This window comes from Puma concolor, chromosome C1, assembly GCF_028749965.1.
Source record: "Puma concolor isolate L17-30 chromosome C1, mPumCon1.1.hap2, whole genome shotgun sequence".
NCBI classification, from domain to species: domain Eukaryota; kingdom Metazoa; phylum Chordata; class Mammalia; order Carnivora; family Felidae; genus Puma; species Puma concolor.
Genome location: NC_141674.1, coordinates 198,051,230 through 198,077,476, shown reverse-complemented (window position 1 = coordinate 198,077,476; position 26,247 = coordinate 198,051,230). Strand labels below are relative to the sequence as shown.

General features: G+C 33.9%; 1 protein-coding gene across 6 annotated transcripts in view; it reads left to right on the top strand.

Annotated features, from left to right (window-relative positions):
• ERBB4 (erb-b2 receptor tyrosine kinase 4) overlaps window positions 1-26,247 on the top strand; it is a 1,154,402-nt gene that overhangs the window by 759,250 nt on the left and 368,905 nt on the right. For all 6 annotated transcript variants that reach the window (XM_086719539.1, XM_086719536.1, XM_086719540.1 and 3 more), the window contains exon 4: window positions 11,537-11,671. In XM_086719539.1, the coding sequence (XP_086575665.1) occupies window positions 11,537-11,671 (135 nt within the window). The remainder of the gene's footprint in view (window positions 1-11,536; window positions 11,672-26,247) is intronic.

Sequence of the window (26,247 nt, the reverse complement as noted above, 5' to 3'; positions counted from 1 at the left end):
TTAATCCATCCTGCTGCAGTAAAAATGTCAGACCCTTGCAATTGAAGAGGAGGGCTCAGTTTACATGCCTCTGTCCTTTGGCATTTACTCTCATTTCTTTGCAGCACAGTAGTAGTGGCAATGAATGGAAAGGTCACCAGGAAATTGCCAGCAGAGACATTGCAACCTGTGATCTATGTGCCACCCTGAATTAAACAGAGGGAAATCTAACAGCTCTAAATGTTGTCACAGAATGTAGTTACCGACATGACAAGAAAGGACACAAAGGGTTAACTCAACTAGGTATCCAGGATTACTCAGTGTGGGAAAAATAGTAGTTACAGAATTTATGTTCTTGTTCTCGGGAACAATCTGTCTTATGAAATACAGATAGCCCAATTTTTTATTAACCAAATTTGAAGTACATGTAATAATATTTTAGTTCAATGTATCTAGTTCTAAAATTACTACACTATGCACCAAACTTCACTTATGAAGATTTCACGTGATTCTCAGACGTTTTCACTTGGTCTTCTCACCTCCCAAAAGATCCAGGCTTCAACCAATGTGTATATATTTGTAAATGCTTTGGATAAAGGAGGTTCCTGATGTACATTAATAACTTAATTTGAAATAGCTACCATTTTTTGAGTACCAGATGCTTTATATACATAATTGTAATTCTCAATATAACCAAGCAAAGTAAATATCATTGTTCCTATTTTATAGATAGTAGAAAAGAAACTGTAACATGTCTGAAATCACACAGGTAAAAAAAAATAACAAAGATGTGCTTAAAAAATTAACTAATCTATAAATAAATTGTGGCATATTCATATAATGGAACAGTAGACAATAAAAATGAACAAATTACTAGTACAGGCAACAGCACAAATAATCTCAAAAACATTATTTTGAATAAAAGAAGGCAAGAAAAAATATGTAGTGCATGATTCCACTTGTATAAGCTTAATACACAGGCAAAAGTAACCTATGGTGATGGAAGTCAGAACAGTGGCTTTGGGGGCTTGATTGGGAAGGAGTAAGGGAAAATTTCTGAAGTGGCGGCAATTTTCTGTGTCCTTATCTGGGTTGCGGTTACATGGATATAGATGTACAAACACTGTATGCATGCATATGTAAAACAGAGAGCTTAAGATTCATGTAGTTTACTGCATGTAATGTATAATAATTTAAAACTTCATACAAACTAATCTAAGTACAAAGATATTTCTGTGTTTTGCCATGCTATTTGATATTTCACATTTTGAAACCAATGCTTTATAAAATGATACTCCTATTCAATCATTTTTTCCTAATTTTCTCCAGATTAAAACTCTATTTTAAAAAATCGACTTAATTTGATTTAGACCTAAATGTGAGTTTTTAAAGTGTCATAGTATCAGCTTCTGGGAAATCTTATTTTGTGACTTATTTACTTTCTTATTTTGTAAAATGGTGTTTTTATTTATTATTTTTAACATCACTTTAACAAATAGACCTTTTAGCAAGGACACCCAGGTCTCCAAGCTATGTATTTGATATTTTTAGTATTTTTATATAGCCTTTAAAAAATCCTGATGTTTGAAATAATATTATAATCATTTTACAAGATTAAGTCATTCTTCTTTCTCTTGCTTTACCTTTTATTTCAAGTCTTAGCTTGCCAGCAACAAATATACATAACAATATTATTTGTCATTACTGTCATCGGGACAATTATACTTTTCTGAAATACTCTAAAGAAGTAGTGAGGAAATCACACATTGTGAGAAGAATTATTAAAACTATACAAACTAATATTGTAGGTGAGCTATTTGAAAGTGACCTTGCAGCATATCCCAGGCTTATTGTATTAAAGCCTATAAATAAAAGAGACAAATCATTTCTGGGTACTAATATGACTTTCCCTCTTATTGGTAATGAAAACATTGAACTCTACTGATTTGTTCTACTGAAGCTATTACATTTTCTGGAAACTTGGAGCAGTTATTTAAGAGGATTGTTGTCTGTAATGAGGGTTTTCTAGTAGATAGAGGAATAAAAATATTTGATCTTTATGTAAAGATCAAAAGATAATGAATTTCTCAGTCTTTTTATATACCTTTGATTATGTTCATTTTTATCAGAGAGATATTTACTTTGAATTTTTCATTCATCTTTCAGAATTCATACTTTGTTCTTTGTTTATATAATTATTGGTATAGTTTTAATATATTTTCTAATATATCTTAAAGTATTATTTTCAAAACATTGAGTCACATTCCCCAACAAAAAGCCAAATAGTCAGGAGGGTAGCATCTGGTATGTTAATTTACTCAGTTGTTTGTTAATAACCTCAAATAGAGATCAGGTTTTCCACAGTGCTTTGTGGAAACACAAAGTGTTTCACATTTGTGAAAGTGTTTCACTTACACACAGTAAGTGTTTCACCATTGAAAGACCCTTCCTCAAGTAAACAACAACTCTTACATGAAAACCACACTTTAAAAATAATATTTGAGACTAAATTAATAATTGGGGAAGTGAAAATTAAAGTGATACCACATCACACCAATCAGAATGGCTACCATGGCGGGGGTGGGGGGTGGTGGTGGGGAACAAGAAAAAAGAAAGAAAAGAAATAGGGGTTGACAAGATTAAGAAGCAAGTAGATTGCTCAAACACTACTGATGGGAATATAAATTGGTAAAAAGTACTTTGGAAAACTGATTGTCACTATGGTCCAACAATTACATTTCTAAGTATGTATGCAGTATAAATGTGTACATATGATTACCAAAAGTCATATTCTAGGATGTTAATAGTAGCACTATTTGTAATAGCCCAAATGTGGAAGGTATTCAAAGGTCCATCAGTGTAGAATGGACAAAGCATTCAGTACCGAATAGCAATGAAAATGAACAATGTGGATGAATTTTGTAAACATAGTGCTGAGCAAAGTAGAGCCAGATAAGAAAGAAAGATAAAGATTCCTTGAGGGAATGATGTGAGGAAGAAAGCGTAAGGAAGGCTTCTATGATGATGGAATATTCTATTTCTTGATCTGGGCGCTGGCTACATAAGTATGTTTCATTTGTAAAAATGCATTGTATATGATATATGTACATCTGTGTACATATGTTATACTTCAGTGATAAAGTTTGAAAAAAAATATTTGTTGAAGTTACAAGATTTATGTTTTATAAGTATCCAGAAGATGCAGGGAGCTTTCTTTTGAGTCAGTATGACAGAAACTGCTTGTTGTGTCCCAACATCCATTACCACCGACTCGCTTTTAAACAATATATGAAGTTTAGCTCATCATATGACCACTCATGAATAAATTCACGTAGCTAACAGCTCGGCACAAGGAAGGTAAGGAATTAGTCCTTGTTCAGTGAGTGCACAGACCTTCCTTAAGAGACAGCATGTGTTCATCCTCTGTTCTTCATGCTTTCCTTCATCTTTTGCATGGGAGTTACCAGTTAGAAATGCCTCTTTTATTAAAGATTGTGGAGCAATAAGATGGAATGGATTCTGGGACCCTGATGACTGTGAATTATCCATAAGAGCTTTGAATCACCAAGACAGACTTTTATATGAACTGAAAATAAGTAAATAAATAGTGTTATGTTATATTTTAAAGACATTAGAGATTTAAGTAAATAAATAAATCTCTATCTTCTTTAAAATATAATATAATACTAAGTAATACAAAGTTAATATGAATACATAGAAAAAGAACTACTCTTGTTTATACCAATGAGTAAACAACTACTTAAGTAATTACTAATTATAAAGTATAGTATAATCAACAACTGTGTGACTGATACTGTGAGTCCAATATTTCCATTACTTCCATTATAGAGTTGAGCAAACTGAGTTTCATAAAGGCCTTCAAGGTCATACATCTTGCAAACAGAAAACTAGATTTTGAACTTAGTTTTACCCAGTTATCTAGACTCAGTGTTATTGCCTTTGCACTCAAAGCCCTGAAAGTGGAAGATAGGTTTATCTATCATCTACCTATCTACCCAGCCACCTACCTATAGCATATATATCTATCTTATCTGACCAGCCACTTACTTACATAGTATATGTATCTACCTACCTGTAGTATAGAATGTTTTATGACTCTAATATGCAAGATGAATTTGTGGGGAGGGTGATCTAGAACGAAAAAGTTTAATCTGGTATGAGGTGGTAGAATCTGAATTAAGGAATAGCAGTGGATGTAAAAAGAATGGGATAAATCAAGAGACATTATGAGAAATTTTACATAGAATATCATGACCAGTTAAATATAGAGTTGAATGAATTAATGACAAGTGTCAAGTTTGGAGTCTAATTGACTTTTACAGCATGCTATTCTGATTTTAACTGAAGTAAGGAACAGGGGGAGTACAAGTTTGGGAGAAATTATTAGAGGAAAATATTAAACATGTTGGCACATACAACAGAATTATGTAATGAAGTTAGAGAACAATTTGAGAAGGAAATCTCTTATTCATAATTCAAAGACAGTTACAAGACAAAATTTATTTTTAAAATTTTCCAGAGAACTCCAGTGAGTTTAAGTGGATTACTACTTCCCTGATAGGAAGAATTAATACATTAAAATTACACTAATTTTATTCAACATTTTATGTGACTTCTAACGTGAGCATTATCTAGTACATGAGGAGGAAATATCACTTATATTATGCCACCAAGTCAGCAGCTAACAACTTTTTACAAATGTCAGTCATGTTCTCAACATGTTGTGATTGTCATTATAATTATCAAAAACATTTGAATTTCTATTTCTTTTTTGGCACTAATGCCACAGAAAGATGTATGTCACGGTTCTTATCCTCTAGAGGTTTACAATAGGGGGGATAAGACAAGTACACAAAAGAATAAAGAAGGTGGGGAGTATTTGCTCTGTTAAGTGAGTCGTTCAGATAATCAGTGTTATAAGTAGTTAACCTCCAAAAACTAGACAGTCATAGTGGACTTCTCAGAGGAGTTAGGACTTGAGCTGAAACATAATGAAAGCTACAAATTATACACTGAAACATTTTGGAGAGCATTACTGAGCTCCATTCAATTGGAATCAAGATATTTTTGCTATTATTTTCTATTTTAAGCTGATTTTCAGCCAATGAATCTAATCATTTCTTTTTGAAATTGCCTTGCTTGGGTCGAAAAACTGTCCACTGTTATTTCCTAGCATTCATTCAGAATCCGCATCCATGAGCTTTTGACTCTGATCATTGAGCTGAAATACAGAAGGTTACATCACTCATTTACATTATCACCCTCTCCCCACTCCCAATACAAATGTGACATTTCAATTTTGCACACTTCAACTCTCCTTAAATCATCTGTATAAAAACTTCAAAGCTTGATTGATGATGAATGAGCCATTGTCTCCTCAAGCACCCGGTTCTCATTAGCCTTTAGAGTCTCAGCTTATTAATAATGAACCTTGAGGGCTGACCCAGTGGGGTAGCAGCAATTCATTGTGCTCCCAGCTGAAAGGTCTGGGTTTGAGAAAGATATGGGAATCTTTGGACCAAGTCCATTCCAGAGATGATGTATTAAGTATCACAGGTGGATGGTGTGAGCTATATTACTTTTGTATCATTATCTGCCAACAGACTTGTGTGGCGTAAGGTGATGACAGTGAGAAAGATACATTGCTTTATGTCTGAAAAAACCCAGTGACTTCTTCCTATAGCTTCATCTTGGAAAATGGACTTTTGCCACTTTGGATTTTGATTTCATGATTGTGACCTTTGGTTTGGATAGGCAATATAAGTCTGATATATGGATTATTCAGACATTCCCATGGTAATTAGACAAGTGCAATATCTCTAATCTTTATTTATTCTGATTATCATTTTAATTCTAAGGTTGACCTGTATCTGTGCCCATGCAAAATAAGGCATTTAGATGTATAATCAGGGATTGAGGTTAGATATTTCCTTCTTGTTTATTTGACTTTCTTATACTATTATCTTTGGAAGCTTTGTGAGTAGAAGTAAAATGTTTACTGTTGATACCAATCATGTAGACTATAGTGGAATATGGCAAATTGCATTTAAAATTATCATCTTTATTTTGTAAAAAAAAAAAAAAAAAACAAGAGAAAGACATTCAATCTTATTTATTTTATGAAATAGTTGCAAATTGTGCATGAGGTCAAAGCAATTTTGTCGATTTCTTAAACTAAGTAAGGAGGTCATATTAATCTGTATTTTCAGCAGGGATGCTACATCACAATTAGGCTATTCCAAAAGAGGCAAGGGGAATAAAGCCATGATTTGTATTTTATCACGTTTTCTTTTGAGAGAATATATTTGCAAAATGTCAACGATTGTCTTAATGGTTACTCATCCTCAAATTCACTATAATAACTAGCATTTGAAAAGAAATGAAGAATGTGAAAAACTTATTTAAATAACACAAACATTTCCTTCTTCATTAGACTCATACAAATGGGAAATCAAGGGAAGTAATGGTCAGTCAAATGGACAATCTTTATGGATTGGAAAGCTAAGGTGCAAGTACTTTATGTCCTTTGTAAAATGTCATATTGGCACTTTACACCTTTCTAAAAAAGAATTTAAGGAACCATATGAGGTAGATTTACAGTTCTATATAAAAACATGCTTTTCAACTTTGTGTAACATATGGCTAGATAATTTGCACAGATTTCAGGAAATTTGGTGTGTCCAGGATAGCTCAAAATCATCATTTTTTACTTGATAAATGATAATAGAATTTGATGCACAGAACAGATTTAGGGATACCAATGAATGTAACTAACTGTGATTTAAAATATCAAACATACTACTTGCATAATTTTTTACATTATCAATTATAAACATTTTATATAATAAAAGCTATTTATCTTTTAACCTACAAAAACTCTACCTTCACATTTATATTTTTAATTTTCCCTATATTCAAGATACTATATATTTATTGGCCTACTCATATATGGTTTCCTATAATCAAGATATTATATCTTATTTCATGAAGCAAATATTTATCATGTATCTGCTTTTTGCTCGACACTGGGGATACAGTTTAGACCCTAACAGAAATGACCTCTGAAAATGTAGAACCAGTTCAGATAACCTGTAGTGTTTATGGGAAAAAAAAAAAACTTCCATTTTTACTTTGATCTGATCAGAATATAATTTAAAATTAAGAGCTACAACAGAAGTTAATTGATCAATGTTGGTAGCAAATTCCACGTAACTATTCTCTTTTAAGTTCAATTTAACAAATATTTGTTGATTAGCTATTGCTTCAGGTTTGATATATATAGATACAGCACTGAAAAATATCCCTTGCCTTCATGGAGTTTAGTCTAATATTTCAAATATAAATTATGTACTATGTATATTAAATTCAACATATTGGAGAGTAATGTGGATTACAATTTACTTATTCTATTTGCAAAAGGATTCAATTTTTTTTTACTTGACTTGCATGCATTAATCTAGTAGGAAATGTTTGAGACACAAAACTGTTTAAGTGTTTACATGAATTTTTAAATAATTAAATGATACTTTTTCATAGAATATCAATTTCATATGTTATGATATTCAATTGTGGCATTTATTAAAATGACACAGTTCTGTTTTGTAAACTTGCTGGCTATGATTTAAAAAAATATATACCACTTTTTTTTCTATCAATTATTGCAATGACCAAGAATCTATTTGTGTTTTTCTGAATTTTCTGTGCTATATGTCCTACCATGGAAGTCAAATACAATGGAATGGGATTTACCTTGAGCTCATTTATTTATTCAACATTATTTATGTCTTTTCACTTTTCTAGGCTTTGTGCATCTTTATTTGAAAATCATACATTTGCACAACATTTTCTATCTTACTTAGAATTCCTCTTTTTTGTCATGGTTTAAAATTTTAATAATCACTTTGTTGCATTATTTTTTAAATGTTTATTTATTTATTTATTTATTAGAGAGAGAGAGAGAGAGAGAGAGAGTGTGTGAGTGGGGGAGGTGCAGAGAGAGAGGGAGATACAGAGTCTCTCTGAAGCAGGTCCAGACTCAAAAGCTCACAGGTTCCAAGCTGTCAGCACAGAGCCCGACATGGGGCTTGAACTCACTAACCAGTGAGATCATGACCTGAGCTGAAGTCAGACACTTAGCTGGCTGAGCAACCCAGGCACCCCTTACTTTATTCCCTTCTAACGGAAGGGAAGTTCTTGGTGTAACACAGATGGTACCGTCCAATAAGCCTTTCATGGAACTTGTATACAACTCTGATGTTCTTGTATGTTGGCAAAGAAATCTAAAGTATAATCAGACATTCTTCTGGTATCTTCCTGGATAAATGTCTTACCAAGCTTTTGTTTTTCTAATCCTTGTCCCGCTTTCTAATCTAAAAATGCAGCTCATAGTCAACCAAAGCAAAAACATTAGGGATCCCTTTTTTCTAGTAAATAATCTGTGTCCTTAACAACTTTCTTACAGGTCAGTATATTCCCCTAGCATCTTTCTTAGTTCAGAAATAAATCCAATTTAATATTTCACCACAAAACAAATTACATTAATGTTTAAAAAATTGTATACATTATAAAATCAATGTAAACTATACCAATGAATAAGTACAATATTAACATTATTTCCTATCCTATATTTAGGTAACTGAATTGATCAAAAGAAAATATAAGATAAAGTATACATTAAAACTATGCTATAAATGTCAGTAAAATATACATTTTTCTGATTGTGGTGTTTTGACACTCGCCAACAGAATACAATCTAAGCCAAGCATGAAGGAAAATACTATTTTCAGGAAAAATACACACATACACGAACAGACTATATGTGCCTTATGAATACATCATTAAATACTAGAAATTTATAAATCTTCCTGACCAGAATTGTTACCAGATGGTTGGTTTTGAATTTAGGGTGTTATCCAAGTTGATCATGATTGTAGTCGTAGTTTGAGATTTCAACTTGAATTATTATTAAAGAGTAATTAAAGATTAAACTTGAATTATTATTGCTTCCTTTCTAAATACTTTTCCAAGTAAAAACCAAGCTCTTGAGAAGAATATTTCTGAGAAACAAATGTCAACATTGGTAGCAGATTAATATTGTTGAAGAAGGGGATTTGATGAGATTATTATTCAGTATAATATAATCTGATTCTATTTGAATATTTTTAGATAGGAAGTTACAGATGGATATTGTGTTCCTTCAGTATGAACTGTTTGAATTATAATGTGAATCCTGAAAAATATACTCTTTCTACAATATTTGAGCCATTATCTTTTCTCCTCACATTTCTTTTTCAAGTAGAACTTTTCCAAATGTAAACTGAAAAATAACCTTCATTTCCTGGATAGCAGTCAAAATCTTTCTTTGTCACCTAATGAAGAATTATTCCTAGAGCAGAAGAGCATCACCTAATGTCTCATGAGAAAGCTATTAGTATGAGATCGTCACATTTTATAGATAGAAACTTAATGCCAAACATTAATGTAGAAATTCATTTCACAATCTTCTGTACATCTTACATCTCCCTTCTACTTTGATGAGGATTGTATGGTTAGGTCATGAAAAATAATGAACTGGGCTTTAGAAGTGGAGAGATGACCTAATTTCTTTTTGTTTCCTTTTTTTTCCTCAGCTGAGAAAATGGAACCAATAGTCAGTGAAAGGATTGATCATGAGAATAGGAGATTTTAAATGTGGAAAGCCTGGCAATGTCAAAATTAATTTGGTTCATTTTATACATGCAATGCAATAAGGCAATTGAGATGTGCTCACCCATCTCACTTCTACAAATACCCCTCTTATGGTGTCACATGTTCCTTTCATTCTTTTATCACCCTCTTTGGCTTAACGTGACTCTTACAATTTTTGCTTGGGATACTGCACAAAAAAGATTTTTTTTTTCAAGGCCATTATGGAAAATAGAGTGATTGCCTTCTCAATATTTATGTCCCTCTCCTTCCTCACTAATACTGCTTCTTGAAGTTTTGTTCAAGCAGCAATATGTCCACTCAACCTCTTACAGTGGGAATGGTCAGGGGATATTGTTCTGACCAATAAAAAGCAGACATAATCCTTGGAGAGAGCATCTCATCAAAAGAATGTCTCTTGCTTGCTCTTCTGTTTTCATCTTACCTTGAATTCAGATAGACACCTTTTCTTTAATATTTATTTTTGAGAGAGAAAGAGAGTGAACGGGGGTGGAGGGGCAGAGAGACTGGGGACAGAGGATCTGAAGCAGGCTCTGCATTGACAACAGACAGCCCGACATGAGCCTTGGGCTAAGGAGCTATGAGATCATGACCTGAGTCCAAGTCAGAAGCTTAACTGACTGAGCCACCCAGGTGTCCCCAGACATTTTTAGATACAGCAACCTTTTTGGGCTTGGGATGAGTAAAAACAGGACCCAAAGCAGATGTAGGTACTCTGGACACTACTACCTCCTATAGGTTTCTTATTATGTGAGAAAATCATTCCCTATCTACATAAACTATTGTTAACTGTTTTTTGTTACTTGTAGCAATGTTTAATGGACTCGAATATAATTTCTCTTAAGAGATAAGAGAGAAAGATGTGGTAATTATTGGGTAGGAAGATGTTATGTGTATTTCTAACCAAACATTTCTTCAAGTAAAAGAATGGTATTTCAAAAAAAAAAAAAAAGATTAGTGTTTGCAGAGGGAATATCTACTTCTTTTTCCTTTTTTTTTTTCTGGATAACTTAAAGCAATGTGAAAGAGAATTTACATATACGGTCAGCCATCGTTCAGGGGAAACAAGTTAGCTGATCAAAGCCAGTGATAAATAGAGAATCAAGTAAAAATTGGCTTTAATGAATTTTATCCCATGATCCTGTCATTGTTCCAGTGAACCATGGGGTTTTCATTATGTCTTGCTTTGTGTTCTTCTTAAAGAATAATTGGCAATTCTATTGATTCCATTTGAGAGGATCAAAGAACATTTTTCTGATTGAGAAATTAATTTTAGCTTTCATTTTGTTTTAATCACTCACCTACTGACTCGTCAATGTCACATTGACTGAAAGAATTTTTTCTTAAGAGAGACAGATGAGTTAAATAACCAAAAAAAGAGGATTAGTTAAATAAATATTATTTACTTTATGCTCTGGCATATTGTATTCTCATTAGAAATAATGTAGAATAATATTTAATTAACATTAAATACTCATCACTTAATATTAGACAAAACTAGTACGTTTTGAAATATTGCATGCAATGTTATTCCAAGTTCAGAGGATTAAAAAAAGGAAAGAGAATGAGAGTATCTATACCAAACTATGAAGTGTTTCTCTGAGTATTTGTGTTAGGGATGGTTGTTTTTCTCTGTATTTTCCAATTTTTTTTTCCAATTTCTGCAATCAATTTATGTGACCCAGTAATGATCTTTAAAAAAATATCTTGGCTATTAACAAAATAATTCTAATTTAACATTGAAAATCATTTAAGAATAAATAACTTTTATTGACTATCTTTTCGTCAACAAAAAGTTTGACTAGAAATATGTTTGTTTGTTTTAATACAGAAATCCTTAATGGTGGAGTCTATGTAGACCAGAACAAATTTCTTTGTTACACAGACACAATTCATTGGCAAGATATTGTTCGGAATCCGTGGCCTTCCAACTTGACTCTCGTGTCAACAAACGGTAGCTCAGGATGTGAGTAACATTATCCTTGTTAATGTCTCAAAATATTCTTCTACTTCTTGTAAAAACAAACAGCTAATGTTTATCATGTCATTAATAATATTTTGAATTTCGATTGCATACATTGAAATGTTCAGTTATATATAACAGAACAATCTTTTGCTTCTAGTTAACTCTCTTTTCAGAGTGATAACTTCCCTTTTATAAATTCTTCTCTTAACATGACTTATTTTGCTAGATCGAAATACTTTACCATATTTGTAATGTCTAAGTATTCTAATGTCCAAATGTTTAAACATGCCCCATTGCCCATAAACGTAAGGCTGGCGTCAAACTCTGGCTTCAACTCTCTGTGTGAGTCATGTACCACAGAGAAAATGTGGTAGAAGAAAAATATTACTTCCTATTCACTATAATATGTTAAATTAAAAAAAAACAACAACAACAAAACACTGATGAACATTTTAGAATTCCGAAGCCTCCATTTGCCCTTGAAACCTTCATAGTAATACTGTATAACAATTCCAAGCACCTTAAATAGAGTGGAGAAATACAGATTTCATAGAAGAGATATATGTTACATTCTGGTTTTAGTCATTAGCCTAATAAACTATCCAATTTCCCATTCGCAAAGTGTATTGTTTCTATCACAGAGGATTTATCAGATTCAGAGTGTTTAATATGATTAAATGACAAGCAAGTAATATTTGAAATATATCATTAAAATCTCAGAAAATTATTCTGTCTAGAATCTGTTTCATTTTCATAAAGCAGGCTGTGTGGTCCCCACATTTATTACTACTGACATTTGTATGAGAACAGAATCTTTATCAAGTGTTAACCTGGGTTTTATATTTCTCATCTATTTTTTTATATTTCCCGCCTGAAATCATAACTATCTTCACACTGTTCAATAATTATTTGCCATAGTACTGATTGTGTTATGACACTTTTGCAGAAAATCAAGCTCCGAGGGACAATTATTAAATTTCATGATTGTCCTAATAATATAATGGGGAAATAGGAATATATTTGATCCAAACTGACAGCTATGTTTTTAATAATGGCTAAAACTTTTTTTAAAGTAGAGTAAAATAATTTTCTTGTCACTTTTGAGCAGAAATTTATATGAGATTTCATCTTTATAGCGTTCAAGTTGCCTACCTTGTACAATTACGTGTGAATAAAAAATTGAATCTATTCATACTAACAAGACAAATAATGTGCTTTAGAAATGGCTTCTGTTTTCAGTCTGCACATACTATGGTACATTTTGTATATTTGGAGGGGGGCGAGAAGCATAATGGTTGGGGAAGAGGAAAGGCCTACTGACTCTTCGCTTATTAGAGTGACCAGCCTATAATTGCATGTATGAGATCAGGAAAGAATGAAACCCAGGCAAGACAGAAGCCAAAGGGAAGCCTTACAGGATGCAGAACAGGAAAGGTCTGGGGGGTTCCTGCACTTTCACAGATGGCATATCTTTGTGCTATTGTTTGTGGGCAATTTTGGATGGTTTTGCCTGTAATTAGGCAACTGTAGCTGCATTTGTCTTGCATGCAAATAATTGCAGGTGCAAAAATTACAAATGCAGAGTAGAGTCATAACAAATGGTCCTTTACAATTAACCACCAAATGCTTGTTGAAGTTTTATTCTTTACATACTAGTTTTATTTGTTGATACATTAAATATATTGCATGACACCATAGCTGATAATTAGAATTGGCTAATCTTTGAATATTGGTTTCAACGTAGCCTATTTTTTCCTTTACCTTCTCCCTATGGGTGATGACAGATACTCTCATGGTTTTAAATGCAAACTTCTGCACTGATGACTCCCAGAACTACATACCACCCAAGTTAAAAATCTGGTGGTCATCATGGACTTCGCCTGCTCATTGGTCATGGCATTGATTTAATCATTAAATCATACTGAATTTGTCTATTTCTTGATTTTACATATTTCTTATTGCCATTGCTCCAGTTCAGACTTCATCCATTGTCTGAGTTACTGAAACAATCTTAATTCTTAATAAGTTTTGAGGCTACAAACCCTGTGTAGTCTGGTGAAATCAATAGCTCCCTTCTTACAATATGTTTAAACTAATAAATAGGCAAAGAATAAACATTATATATCATAAATGCATAAAACCAATATGTTTATAAAATACATTTTAAAAGATTACATACAAGGGAAATGAATTATACTGAAACACATTTATCAACATACTTAAAAATAAATATGTGATATGGTAATATGCTTCTTCATTAGTACATTAAATAAAAAAAATTCTAACAGCAGGATTAACAGGCAATGTAGTTGTGAAGCAGAGATAGGCCTAAATATTACTTTAAAAAGGACAGTCACTTTAACAAGTGGTGTTGGAAAAATTGGATATTCCCATGTACAATATTGAAGTAAGACTTTTACCTGACACTATATATAAGAAATTAACTCAAAATGAATTAAAGACCTAAACATAAGACCATAAACCATAAAAATCCTAGAAGAAAACATAGAGGAAAAGCTTCATGGCATTGAATTTGGCAATGATTCTTACAGCTGCCACCAAAAGCAAAGCCAACAAAAGCAAAATAGAAAAAAACGGGGCTACATAAAACTTAAAAACTTCTGCGCATCAAAGGATGCAATCAACAAAGTTAAAGGCAACTTACAGAATGGGAGAAAAATTTACAAGTTATATATTTGGTAAGGGGTTAATATCCAGAATATATAAAGAACTTTTACAACTCAATAACGAAAACAACCTGGTTCAGAAATGGGCATGCAGTTGAAATAGCATTTCTCCAAAGATGATATACAAATGGCCAACAACAATATGAAAAGATGTTCAATATGACATTGATTTGAAATCTAAGTCATAACCATGAGATATCACATTATACCCATTAGAAGGACTATCATCAAAATAGTCGAAAATGACAAGTCTTGGTGAAGATGTTTGAAGAATCTGAAACCTCTGTACACTGTTGGTGGGATTTTAAAGTTGTAAAATAGCAATGGAAAATAGTATGGTAGTTCCTCAAAAATTAAAAATAGAACTACTATATTATCCAGCAACTCTACTTCTTGGTATATATTTAAAGAATTGAAAACAGTCTCAGAGCAATATTTGCACATGCATATTTATAGTAGCACCCCAATGTTCACTAATGAAAGAATGCACGAACAAAATCTGGCGTGTGTGTATGTGTGTGTGTGTGTGTGTGTGTGTGTGTGTATACACACACACGTTGGAACATTATTCAGCCTTAAAAAAGTAAGAAAATTATGACATATGTTACAACATGGGTGAACCTTGATGACGTTTTGCTATGCAAAATAAGCCAGTCACAAAAAGACTGTATGTCCACTTATATGAGGTATCTAAAGTAGTCAAATTCATACAAACTGAAAGAAGAATGGTGGTTACCAGGAGCTGGGAGAATTGGGAAATGGGGAATTTCTGTTTAATGAGTATAGAGTTTCAGTTTTGTAAGATGAAAAAGTTTTGTAGATTGCACAACGATGTAAATATAATTAACACTACTGAGTTGCACACTTAAAAATGGTTATGAGAGTAGATGTTATGTTGTCTGTTTTTACTATAATTAAAAATAGAGAAAAAGGTAAAGAAAGAAAAAGCAAGCAAGAAAGAAAGAAAGAAAGAAAGAAAGAAAGAAAGAAAGAAAGAAAGAAAGAAAGAAGAGAGGAGCTTTTATGATACTGCTAAGTACCAGAATAGAGTATGAATGCATCTTTAGTTTCTTTTGGTCGCAGTGTGGTTGGCACTGCCCACATTATCAGGACCTTATATTCATAATTGTTGAAAGTCATATATTTAATAAGAGATTAATGTGAATAATAATGTAACAATTCCTCATTCACGTTCATGGACCTCCTAAATTCCATCCATAAGCCCTTTAGGGGCCCCAGGCCTCCTCGTTAAGAGGCCACCCTGTCTTTAACTACTCTCCTTGCCTCCAGTTTTGACAAATCCACCTGAGAAAGTGCTACCAAGAGCACTGTTTAATGGATATCTAACTATGACCCTGTCTAAAAACCCTGTCACTGCAACTGACTAATGTGGGGTCAGTTCTTAATAAAACCAGAGGCTTGGAGATTTTAGCAGATTCCTGCTTATTTCTCCCCTCAATGGAATAAGTTCTTATAATTTCTTTGTCTGTACTGCCTTTGCTTTTCTGTCTGCCAGACTAAATTTTTCTTATACGCATCACACTTATCAATTGTTACCTCTTCTAAGAAGTGTTCTCTTCTACAGGCTGGATTAGGTAACTTTTCCCACATAACTGCATAAAGAGCAGGGCTAAATCCTTGCATTCTGTCTCACTCTAAAATGAAAGTCCTATAGGACAAGGCCCAGGTCATCATTTTGTCCTCTGTTTTAGCACATAATGGATGGATAAAAGTTTTATACTGAATAAATGGATAACTAAATGAAACAATCAATTCATAAATAAGAAAATCAGATGAATCTAAGTAATAATTTCTTCTGTTCATCATATGTACAAGAATGGATGTGAAGTAAAAGTTATATCCATACATACGTAGCTTATTCATTTTAAGTCTTTTTCAGGTAAAAATGGCAACCTACATCTGTGTGCTTAATTTAATTTAAATTTTTTTTTCAACGTTTTTTTATTTATTTATGGGACAGACAGAGACAGACATGAACGGGGGAGAGGCAGAGAGAGAGGGAGACACAGAATCGGAAACAGGCTCCAGGCTCTGAGCCATCAGCCCAGAGCCCGACGCGGGGCTCGAACTCACGGACCGTGAGATTGTGACCTGGCTGAAGTTGGACGCTTAACCGACTGCGCCACCCAGGCGCCCCTAAAACTATATAATTATAGGGGTGCCTGATGGTTCAGTTGGTTAAAAGTCCAACTCTTGATTTTGGCTCACATCATGATCTCACCATTTGTTTTTTTTTTTTTAAATTTTTTTTTCAATGTTTATTTATTTTTGGGACAGAGAGAGACAGAGCATGAACGGGGGAGGGTCAGAGAGAGAGGGAGACACAGAATTGGAAACAGGCTCCAGGCTCTGAGCTGTCAGCACAGAGCCCGACGCGGGGCTCGAACTCACGGACCGCGAGATCGTGACCTGGCTGAAGTCGGACGCTTAACCGACTGCGCCACCCAGGCGCCCCTGATGATCTCACCATTTGTGAGATCAAGCCTGTATTAGGCTCTGTGCTGAGAATGCAGAGCCTGGCTGAGATTCTCTCTCTTTCTGTGCTTCTCCCCTGCTTGTGCTCTCTCTCTCTCTCAAAATATAAATCAATCAATCAATCAATAAATAGAATTTATAACTATATATTTATGTTATACTATTTATATTATATTTATGTTATATGTATACTTTATTATATTTATAAGACATATATGTGTCATATATATATGACACACACACACACACACACATATATATATATATATATATATATATATGACACATATATATATATATATATATATAAGACATATATATGTCTACTTTTCCTTTGGTGTAAAGGACCTAATTTGTGTAGGGCTGGTAAATCCACAAATCACACAATTTTGACCAAGAATTTAAGAATACTTGATTCTTCAGTGATATTTTGCAAATTATTTTTTCAATAAAGCTTTGGTCTTTTTGTATAATACCAATTCTTAATGTAAAAAAGCAAAATCTTTTCAAGAGAAACCTGGCTTTTTTTCAGCATAACCTTTAGCAACATAACCTTTGCACTATAATTGGAATAATGAAGGAAAGGTTTGAGTGTCTAGAAAAGAAATTTTTAAATGATACCAATCCTTTAAAAATATGAGATTTAGGAGTAATTACAACCAAATTGTATTTTCCAAAAATACTTGAGGTATGTTGATCTAAATTTCAGCAAGGTAAGGGAGAGACAAGTATCTTTTTTATTATAGGAATCCCTAGCAAGACGTACCTAACATTCTAACAGTCTTGGATAGGTTTGTCAACAGGGCTTATTAAATAAACTACCTTCAGAGTTAAACAAACAAACAAACTAACTAACTAACTAATAGTAAATGACGTTTCACTTACTTGGAGTACTTCTAATAACTCCCATCACCACAGAATGTCGAAATGATGGAAATTAGTTGCCCTAGAAAAATTAAGGAAATGAGAGTATATCAGAACATGAATATGGAAAAATAGACAATAATATTTGTCTGGAAGAAAATTGTGTAGTTAGGAGAATGGCTCCAAATGGACTTGTTGGGAACGTTGCACTGCCCAAGTAACCTCGGGCAAGTCACTTGTGCTCTCAGTACCTCCATTTTTGCATCTATTAAATAAGAGTGTCAAGAGCTGAGCTGAGCTGGTAGGTTTCAGGGTGGTTGATTAAGACAAAGAACCAATAAGAAGGTAACAGTCAACCTTTCAGTCCCCTATTGCAGTAGCATAAGCAAGTGGCTAAACTGGAGAAAGCACCAGTTCTTCCACTGTCCATTTTCCCCCATGGAACAGCTCCAGGTCAGGGTCAGGTGGATCAGACTGGTCAGCACAGACAAGGGGAATTGTCTCACTCCTGAGGGAGCCCCAAACAAAAGCTCCTAAAGTTTTATGGATCTAGAAGCCAGAGGGTAGGTTTGAGGCAGCAGAAAAAAAGCTGAGTGGAAAAGTTCTGAGTAGTGAATCAGAGTAAAGAAAAAGCATCTTAAATGTTCCCTCCGGCCCGTGTAAGGACTTTCCAGCAAAGGCACCTGAGGAGAGCCTCTGTCAAAGACATTAGATAAATGGAGGCATCCAATGGATGCAACTGATCTAGAAATGTAGCTATGCTTAAGAGCATGGCTCGTTAGGAAACCCTGAGTTTGCCCTGAATTCAGAGACCACGATGCATTGGCTGTGCACCAAGTCTGGTGTGGATAGGGCAGCTTTCTGTTGTGAGACCTGCCAGGGTAAGCCTGTGGTCAGGCTTGAAAGATCACGCATAGGTTTTTGGCCAGATACTAATATTATCAACTTCATAGGACTATTATGAGGAATAAATAATTTCCTGTGTATCAAAATCTGAGCTATTTCTTATGATAAAGGAAGAAAGCGACTTCCAGTTATGATTTGTGTTTCCATATGAATTAACCATATGTGGACAGAAATAATTTTATAACATGTGAGTTACATTTTTATTATATATTAGTTAACATTTTATTTTGTTTCTGTTTCTCATGTGTCTAAGCAGAATACAGTATTTTATAGCCTGAGCTCACTGAGGCACCAAAAGGAAGAAACCTCGGATGTTCCAGATCCTACAATCTTTTCTTTAGCTTACACCAGATGTACCACTCATTCTCAAATTGCTTTCCAAAACCAAACACAGGTGTCCCCCACTGTGCAAAAGTAGAAAAGCTCCTATGAAACTTTTCGAACCAAAATGGCCTAAAGAGTGTCCCCCACTGTCCAAAATGTTATATTATGTCTCTTCGCTTTTCCAAAAGACCAGTGTTAGTGCAGCAATGCCTTTTTTTGTGAAAGTGAAAATCCTCTTCCATTTCTTTCGGATTACAAACAAGTACTAATGTAGGTCTTCACAAAAGTGAAGTGCCTATTGTGAACTTTTGGAAAGTGTGGGATACCTGCATCACCTATGACAGAGGTACAAATGTGGGGGAATTGGCAAATTCATAAAAGCATTATATTTATTAACATAATTACATTTTTTTAACTTTTTTAACATTTATTTATTTTTGAGACAGAGAGACAGAGCATCAACGGGGGAGGGTCAGAGAGAGGGAGACACAGAATTTGAAACAGGCTCCAGGCTCTGAGCTGTCAGCACAGAGCCCGACGCGGGGCTCGAACTCACGGACCGTGAGATCATGACCTGAGCCGAAGTCGGCCGCTTAACCGACTGAGCCACCCAGGCGCCCCATAATTCCATTTGTTTAAGCCAGATAATCTACCTGCTTTAAAACCATTAGTAAAACTTAAAAACAAATTAGTAACACTTAAAACTATATTTTTTCTTTTAATGACTCTCCTTCATCCTAATGACTGCCCACTCCTAACTAATACTGAGTGCTGTGTCCCATGTACATAAACTGTCTTGAACTAGAAAATGATTAAATATCAAGATACAGTAGAATTAAACCTGATTTTAATTTATCAACTTCTGTTACTCCTTCAATCTTAAAATGTTTATATAAAATAGATGCATTCTTCTAAGCCTGGAATTTTGTGGTAGAGTAAAAAACAAAAATAGCAAGAAAAATTATCCATGGTGCATTTCAATACAGCTTCAGTTTCCATGTATTAATTATGCACAGATCCACTTTTACATAAATGCATTTTATTGAAATAAGTCATGCGCACTGTTTTAAATGATTTAAAAAAAAATAAAAAGTTTTAATGATGGAAATAGAAAAAAGTGAAAACCAGAAAAGATAAATGAACTCATATAAACCTAAAAGATTGGTTTTCAAAATAATTTATAAAATAAATTCTTCAGGAATCAATAAAACAAAAAACAAAAGACTTAAAGATACTTTATGAATTTAAATCAATTATTCTAAACAAAATATTGGCGATAAGAACGAAATAATTTAGGAATGTATTTAAAATATAAGAGCAAGTGGTAGCTTGCTCTTTTGATACCGTAAATGAGAAAGTTTTTCAATACTGTAAATGAAAGAGTTAGGACTTGTCAAGGACCCATAGCAGAGAAGGCCTTTACTGATACATTTATAGAAAGACAATTTCCAGGTTGACTGAAACTCACTCCAGGATAAATTTTATGTAAGAAAATTCCTTATAAGATGGAAGCACAGCATACCTGCTAGCTTGGTTTTTATTTGTTTGGTTGTTTCTTTGTTTTTTGTTGTGTTCCTTAGCTTCTTAGGGTAAAAGTGCATTGTTTTACTTTTTGAATAGATTTTTCATGACAGATCTTTATTTTCATCATATGCAATAGCTTCCTCTAAAATCAAAATTTTAATTAGGTATTATATATACAATTAAAGAAGTCAGTACCTCAACCCCAAGAGGCAGAACAGAAGATTTTTCCCATAATATACCTTTCATAGCTCAGCTCAGTGTCTATATATATATGTATATATGTATGTATCTATATATAGATAGATGTTTGTACATAATAAATATATACATAAAGTATATGTATCCACACGCATCCACATACTTACATAGATATACATTGGTCTCAAAGTTTGTGATTATAAATTAATTTCTACTTTCCTTTTACATATAAACCACCTAAAATCTGGGACAAATTCCATAGCCTCTCTTCTCTGCCCTTACCCTCTTACTGCCAACTCCAGCCTCTGCTACCAATGATTCCAATAACCAAACAACTGTGCTTGGCTCTCCCTTAGCTGCTCTTAAGACCCACTGCATCCCCAATTTCCTCAAAGCATAAATGAGACTAGTTATTAGCATGATTTTGTTAATAATAATGGTTATTTGGTGGGGGGTTGCAGAGAAGACCAAACTTGACTTTTGTGTTCCTGCTTATGAAGTCAGGATATTCCTCACTACTGAGACCTTCGCACCATTTCCAAACCTTAAGGATTGACTCCTTTGTTTCCCCCTAGGCTTTTTTCCCTTCTCAAGGCAGAGGCTCATTTCATTCTCTGCTTTTAAACTAGAGGAAACATCAGTTGGTACATAAGGAAATGCTCACTTCAAACAGAGAATATACATAGCGTGGCTTCCTTAGAAAAGTTTTAATAGTGCATTTCCCAAAGCAGTGCTTCTTCAGTCTAAAATAATACCATGTCAGTGGAGTGCTAGTAAATGTTTAATAACAACTTTTCAAAAAGTAGAGGGGTAACACCCCAATTTAAGGAGTTGCTAATTTCCATGGTGTAAACATTCTTAACATTCTCCCTTTTAAGCAATCGATGTAGATTTTGGAAGAGATGCCCAGTGAGCATACCATTATGTAGTGTTTCCACCACATAGATTCAACAGATGTAAATAAACTCAATCATGTAAATAATTAATCATGTAATTATGTAATCATGTAATCATGTAAATAATCAGGAAATAGTGAATTTTGTTTATATTTATTACCTTTGTTTCAATAAAATTTAACTGTGGGTTTATGTAATTTAATATTTAGTCATGGCTATATTCAACAACAAGGTCTGAAAATTCTAGAAAATCTGACAGTCTGTTGTATACACTGCTGCCATGTGTGAACATCAGAATCCTATAGAGGTAAAGGCTGGGCTCAGCCCAGTCCAGTGCGGATCATTTCTCTCTATGACAGTGCAAAGAGAAAATTAAGCTTAAACATCATGCGTGGTATGAACTGGTTTTGCCCCTTGTCTCCTGCGGGTAAATGCTGAATAAAACACACATATACACACACAACTCAATAAAGAACAAACTATTTAAGAACAGGGCAATTTAACACAGAATGTATACAGGGAAAATATCTGACTCTTCAGAGTCATATTCTGCTAACATTTGTAATTTACATTACTATATAGTATCCCTTAGGTTCTGCATTCATGTTAACTTCGTGCACTAAAGATTTCCTCAAGAATGTTGGATAGATGTTACCTTTATTTGATTAAAAGCCTTAATCAAATGGTCTCTCTCTGAGTGAACTGAGTTTCCACCTCAAAGATCAAACTCTGTACCCCCACAGACATACTGCTCTAACTCTTAAGAAGGTTTAGTTTTCTACCTTCAAATAAATCTTTATGACCATAGCCTGTTGGAAGAAAAAATTATTATGTAAAGTGACAGTAGAGGTATTGTGTAGCATTAGAAAAGAACAAAGTTCTCTATGTACAGAAATAAGTAGATTAAGAGTTTCCAAAGTTGGACATGCATCAGAATCTACTCCCAGAGATTCTCCTTCAGTAAGTCTGGTTCAGGGATGGGAATCTACCCATCGTCAAAATTCTCCAGTTGAATCCGGGTACAAGTATAGGTAGCACTGGCTTGGTAGAGGATTTCTATGCTAATGAAATAATTAGAAAAGCCTATATTTCAGACCACATTCAGATTCAAAATTGCCAGAGAACATATGATGAGTTTGCTGCAAATGAGCCAACTGACAAATATATGGTCCCCTCTTAGAGAATATGTAGCTCTCTGTTATGTGAGATTTTTGTCACTAATTGCAACAATAGCAATCACAATGCTCTAAGCACCTGTGACCTTCTAAGCCTTATGGATCATAGGCACTTACAGAATCTTATTTCTAATTCTTGAAGAAATTCTGTAAGGTAGGTATTAAGAGTCATATTTAGGGACAATCAGAGCCTTGGTGTCTTAAATTTTTAGTAATAAGAACTCGATGTCTTCTGCTGAATGTTGAAGACATTAAAATTTCATGAAATAGAAGGTCATGGGGTTCAAATAGTCCAGTTAGGGACAGCCTTCATATTTTGTTGTTTCTCTGAAGCTTATTTTAGAACAAATTTTAATAAGACTTTTCACTATATGAATTTTCATTGAAAATATATACCATTACTTAAATAAAAATTGCTGGTATTATGAAGAAAGTTTTCACACTGTTCAGACAGAATGGAGAAAGGCCAAGGAATCATAATCATCAGATTTTCTTTGAAAGTGTAACTCCTAACATTTTTTTGAAATGGTGAGTTTTGGGAATTGGAGATTCTTGTAACTGGAAGGCATCTTTCTTATTGAAAAAAAAAAAGTAATAAGAGCTACACACACTGTTTAAATTGGATGGCAATCAAAGAAATCTAGTCCACATAATCTAATCAAAACAAATGTTTTCAAAATGTTTATGGATGGATGAATGGATATGCAAAATGTGATATATACATGCAGTGGAATATTATTATGCCTTAAAAAGGAAGAAAAATTCTGGCATTATGCTACAACATGGATGAACTTTGAGGGCAGTATACTAAGTAAAATAATCCAGTCATAAAGAGACAAATGCTGTATGATTTCACTTATATGTGATACTTAGAATAGTCAAAATCATAAAGATAGAGGGGCGCCTGGGTGGCGTAGTCGGTTAAGCGTCCGACTTCAGCCAGGTCACGATCTCGCGGTCCGTGAGTTCGAGCCCCGCGTCGGGCTCTGGGCTGATGGCTCGGAGCCTGGAGCCTGTTTCCGATTCTGTGTCTCCCTCTCTCTCTGCCCCTCCCCCGTTCATGCTCTGTCTCTCTCTGTCCCAAAAATAAAAAAAAAAAAAAAAAAATCATAAAGATAGAAAACAGTGGTGATTTTAAGGGGCTAGAGAGGGAGGGGAGAATGGGGAGATTTTGTTAATAAGTAAATTATTTTAGTTTTAGAAGACGAAAAGAGTTATTGGAATAGATGGTGTTGACTGTTGCAAAAACAATGTGAATACGTTAACTACTACTGAACTGTACAACTAAAAGTGGTTAACGTGAAAGGTGCTGGGTGGCTCAGTTGGTTGAGTGTCCAGCTCTTGATTTCAGCTCAGGTCATGATCTCATAGGTTGTGGGATTGAGCCTTTCTCTGGCTCTGTGCTTAGGATTCCCTCTCTTTCTCTCTCTCTGCCCCTCCCTCTCTCTATCTCTCAAAATAAATAAAGTTTTAAGAAAATGGTTAAGATGGTAAATTTTGAGATATGTTGAGATAGAGAGAGAGAGAGAGAGAGCGCATAAGCTGGGGAGAGGGGCAGACAGTGAGAGAGAGAGAGAGAGAGAGAGAGAGAAAGAGAGAGAGAGAATCTTAAGCAGACCGCACACTTAGCACAGATCCCAACAGGGGGCTCAATGTGGGGCTCAGTCCTATGACCCTGTGATCATGACCTGAGCCAAAATCAAGAGTCAGAGCCTCAAATGACTGAGTCACCCAGGTACCCCCAGAGTTTTAAGTCATCCTGCTGTATGAGGCTGTGCAAATAATTCTAAACCTGGCAGAATTAGCTGTAGGTGTTGAAATGATAGATTGGTAAAACTGACTTAAATTTTCACAAAGGAAGAGACTCATTGATTCAAATAACAAGTATCTGATTAATGTAAAAGAGATTTGTAAAACATTCCATAGTTGATTTTTTTTAAATTTTAATTCCAATTAGTTAACATACAGTGTTCTATTAGTTTCAGGTGTATACTATAATAATTTAACATTTCCATACATTACCAAGTGCTCATCACAACAAGTACCCTCCTTAATCCCCACCACCTGTCTAGCCCACCCCCTCACCCGTGTCCCATCTGGTATCCACCAGTTTGTTCTCTATAAAGTCTGTTTCTCGGTTTGCCTCTCTTTTTTCCCCTTTACTCATTTGCTTTGTTTCTTAAATTCTACATATGAGTGAAATCATTCCATAGCTGATTTGTGAACATAAAACCCTGATTTTATATTTGGTGTTTAAAGCAGCTATGTAAAATTGAATGAAAATTATGCTGAATCCATTCAATATCACCCTCTTCTATTTTTCTCTTGTTTGTTTACTTTAAAATGGGCTAAGAGTGACTATGCATGTGTCTGTGGCTTGTTTTGCAATGCTCATTCATAGGTTTGATTACCATTCACATATTTATTCCCATTTACTAATGGAAGTGGTTTTGTGGAACTTAGTTACACAATTAAGTAAAATTTAAAGAGCTTACTATTTTTCTTTTTCTTCTATAATTTGTCATCACTTAGAGAAGCTAGGAAGTGAAAGGAGGACGTTTACAAGGAACTGAAAATCGTCTATTCCAGTTTCCCAGTCAGTTACATTTCCAAAGAAGTTTTACATATGTCCTCCCTCTCTTATTGGTGTCCTCCTGCTAAGCCATTTTTATTTCAAAGTTCGGAGCAAAGATGGTTACACTGGAGAGTCAGAGCAGGGGAATTGGTATCTCCACAGGTAGCTGGGGAAAAATGAATAAGGAGGTCAAGCTGCTAATCCACTTTTCAATCTTTCATGTCTAGATTATTGCAAGTAGCCATATGCAACCTTTATTTAATTCTTTGCTGCCTGGCAAGAACACATTATGTTCTATTTGGAGGTGAATCTTTTGGCAATTCTAGGTGCTCTTTCTATGCAAGGAAGAAAAAAAATGGAAAGGAAATTATGCAGTAATATTTCTCTTAAAGTTCTTCTTTAAGCATAATAGAAATAAATGTTTTAAAGCTTGATTAAAAAATGCACAAAGTTAAAGTCATCTCAAAATTAGATGTCCCACATACTTTATTTCTCCTCCCTCCTTATACTTTATTAAATAAAAATTTTGATCTAGTAGTTTTTTTTCAAAATCTTTTTCTATAGAATCATTTTAAACTGTACTCAAGAAGGAGAATACATCATTAAACTAGTTACCTGTTTGCTAAGTTACTAGTTACTTTGTCAGTAGTTAATATTACTAGTTACCACATGCCAAAGTGAATTTTTCAGGATAAAGAAACTTGCTTTACTAGAAAATAAGTCAATAATAAAACTAAAAGCTTTTACAAATGATGGAGTGTTGGATACCCATCACTTCATTTCTAAATTTCATTAAGTTGAATAATTTTAAATATCAAATATTTTATTGCAAAGATTTGTTGTGCATTTCTAGCAGAATAAACAAATATCTAAGGGTCCTTAGAGGTGTAGAATTGACAGAGCTCTGCTTGGTTTGATTCAGTAGAAAAAG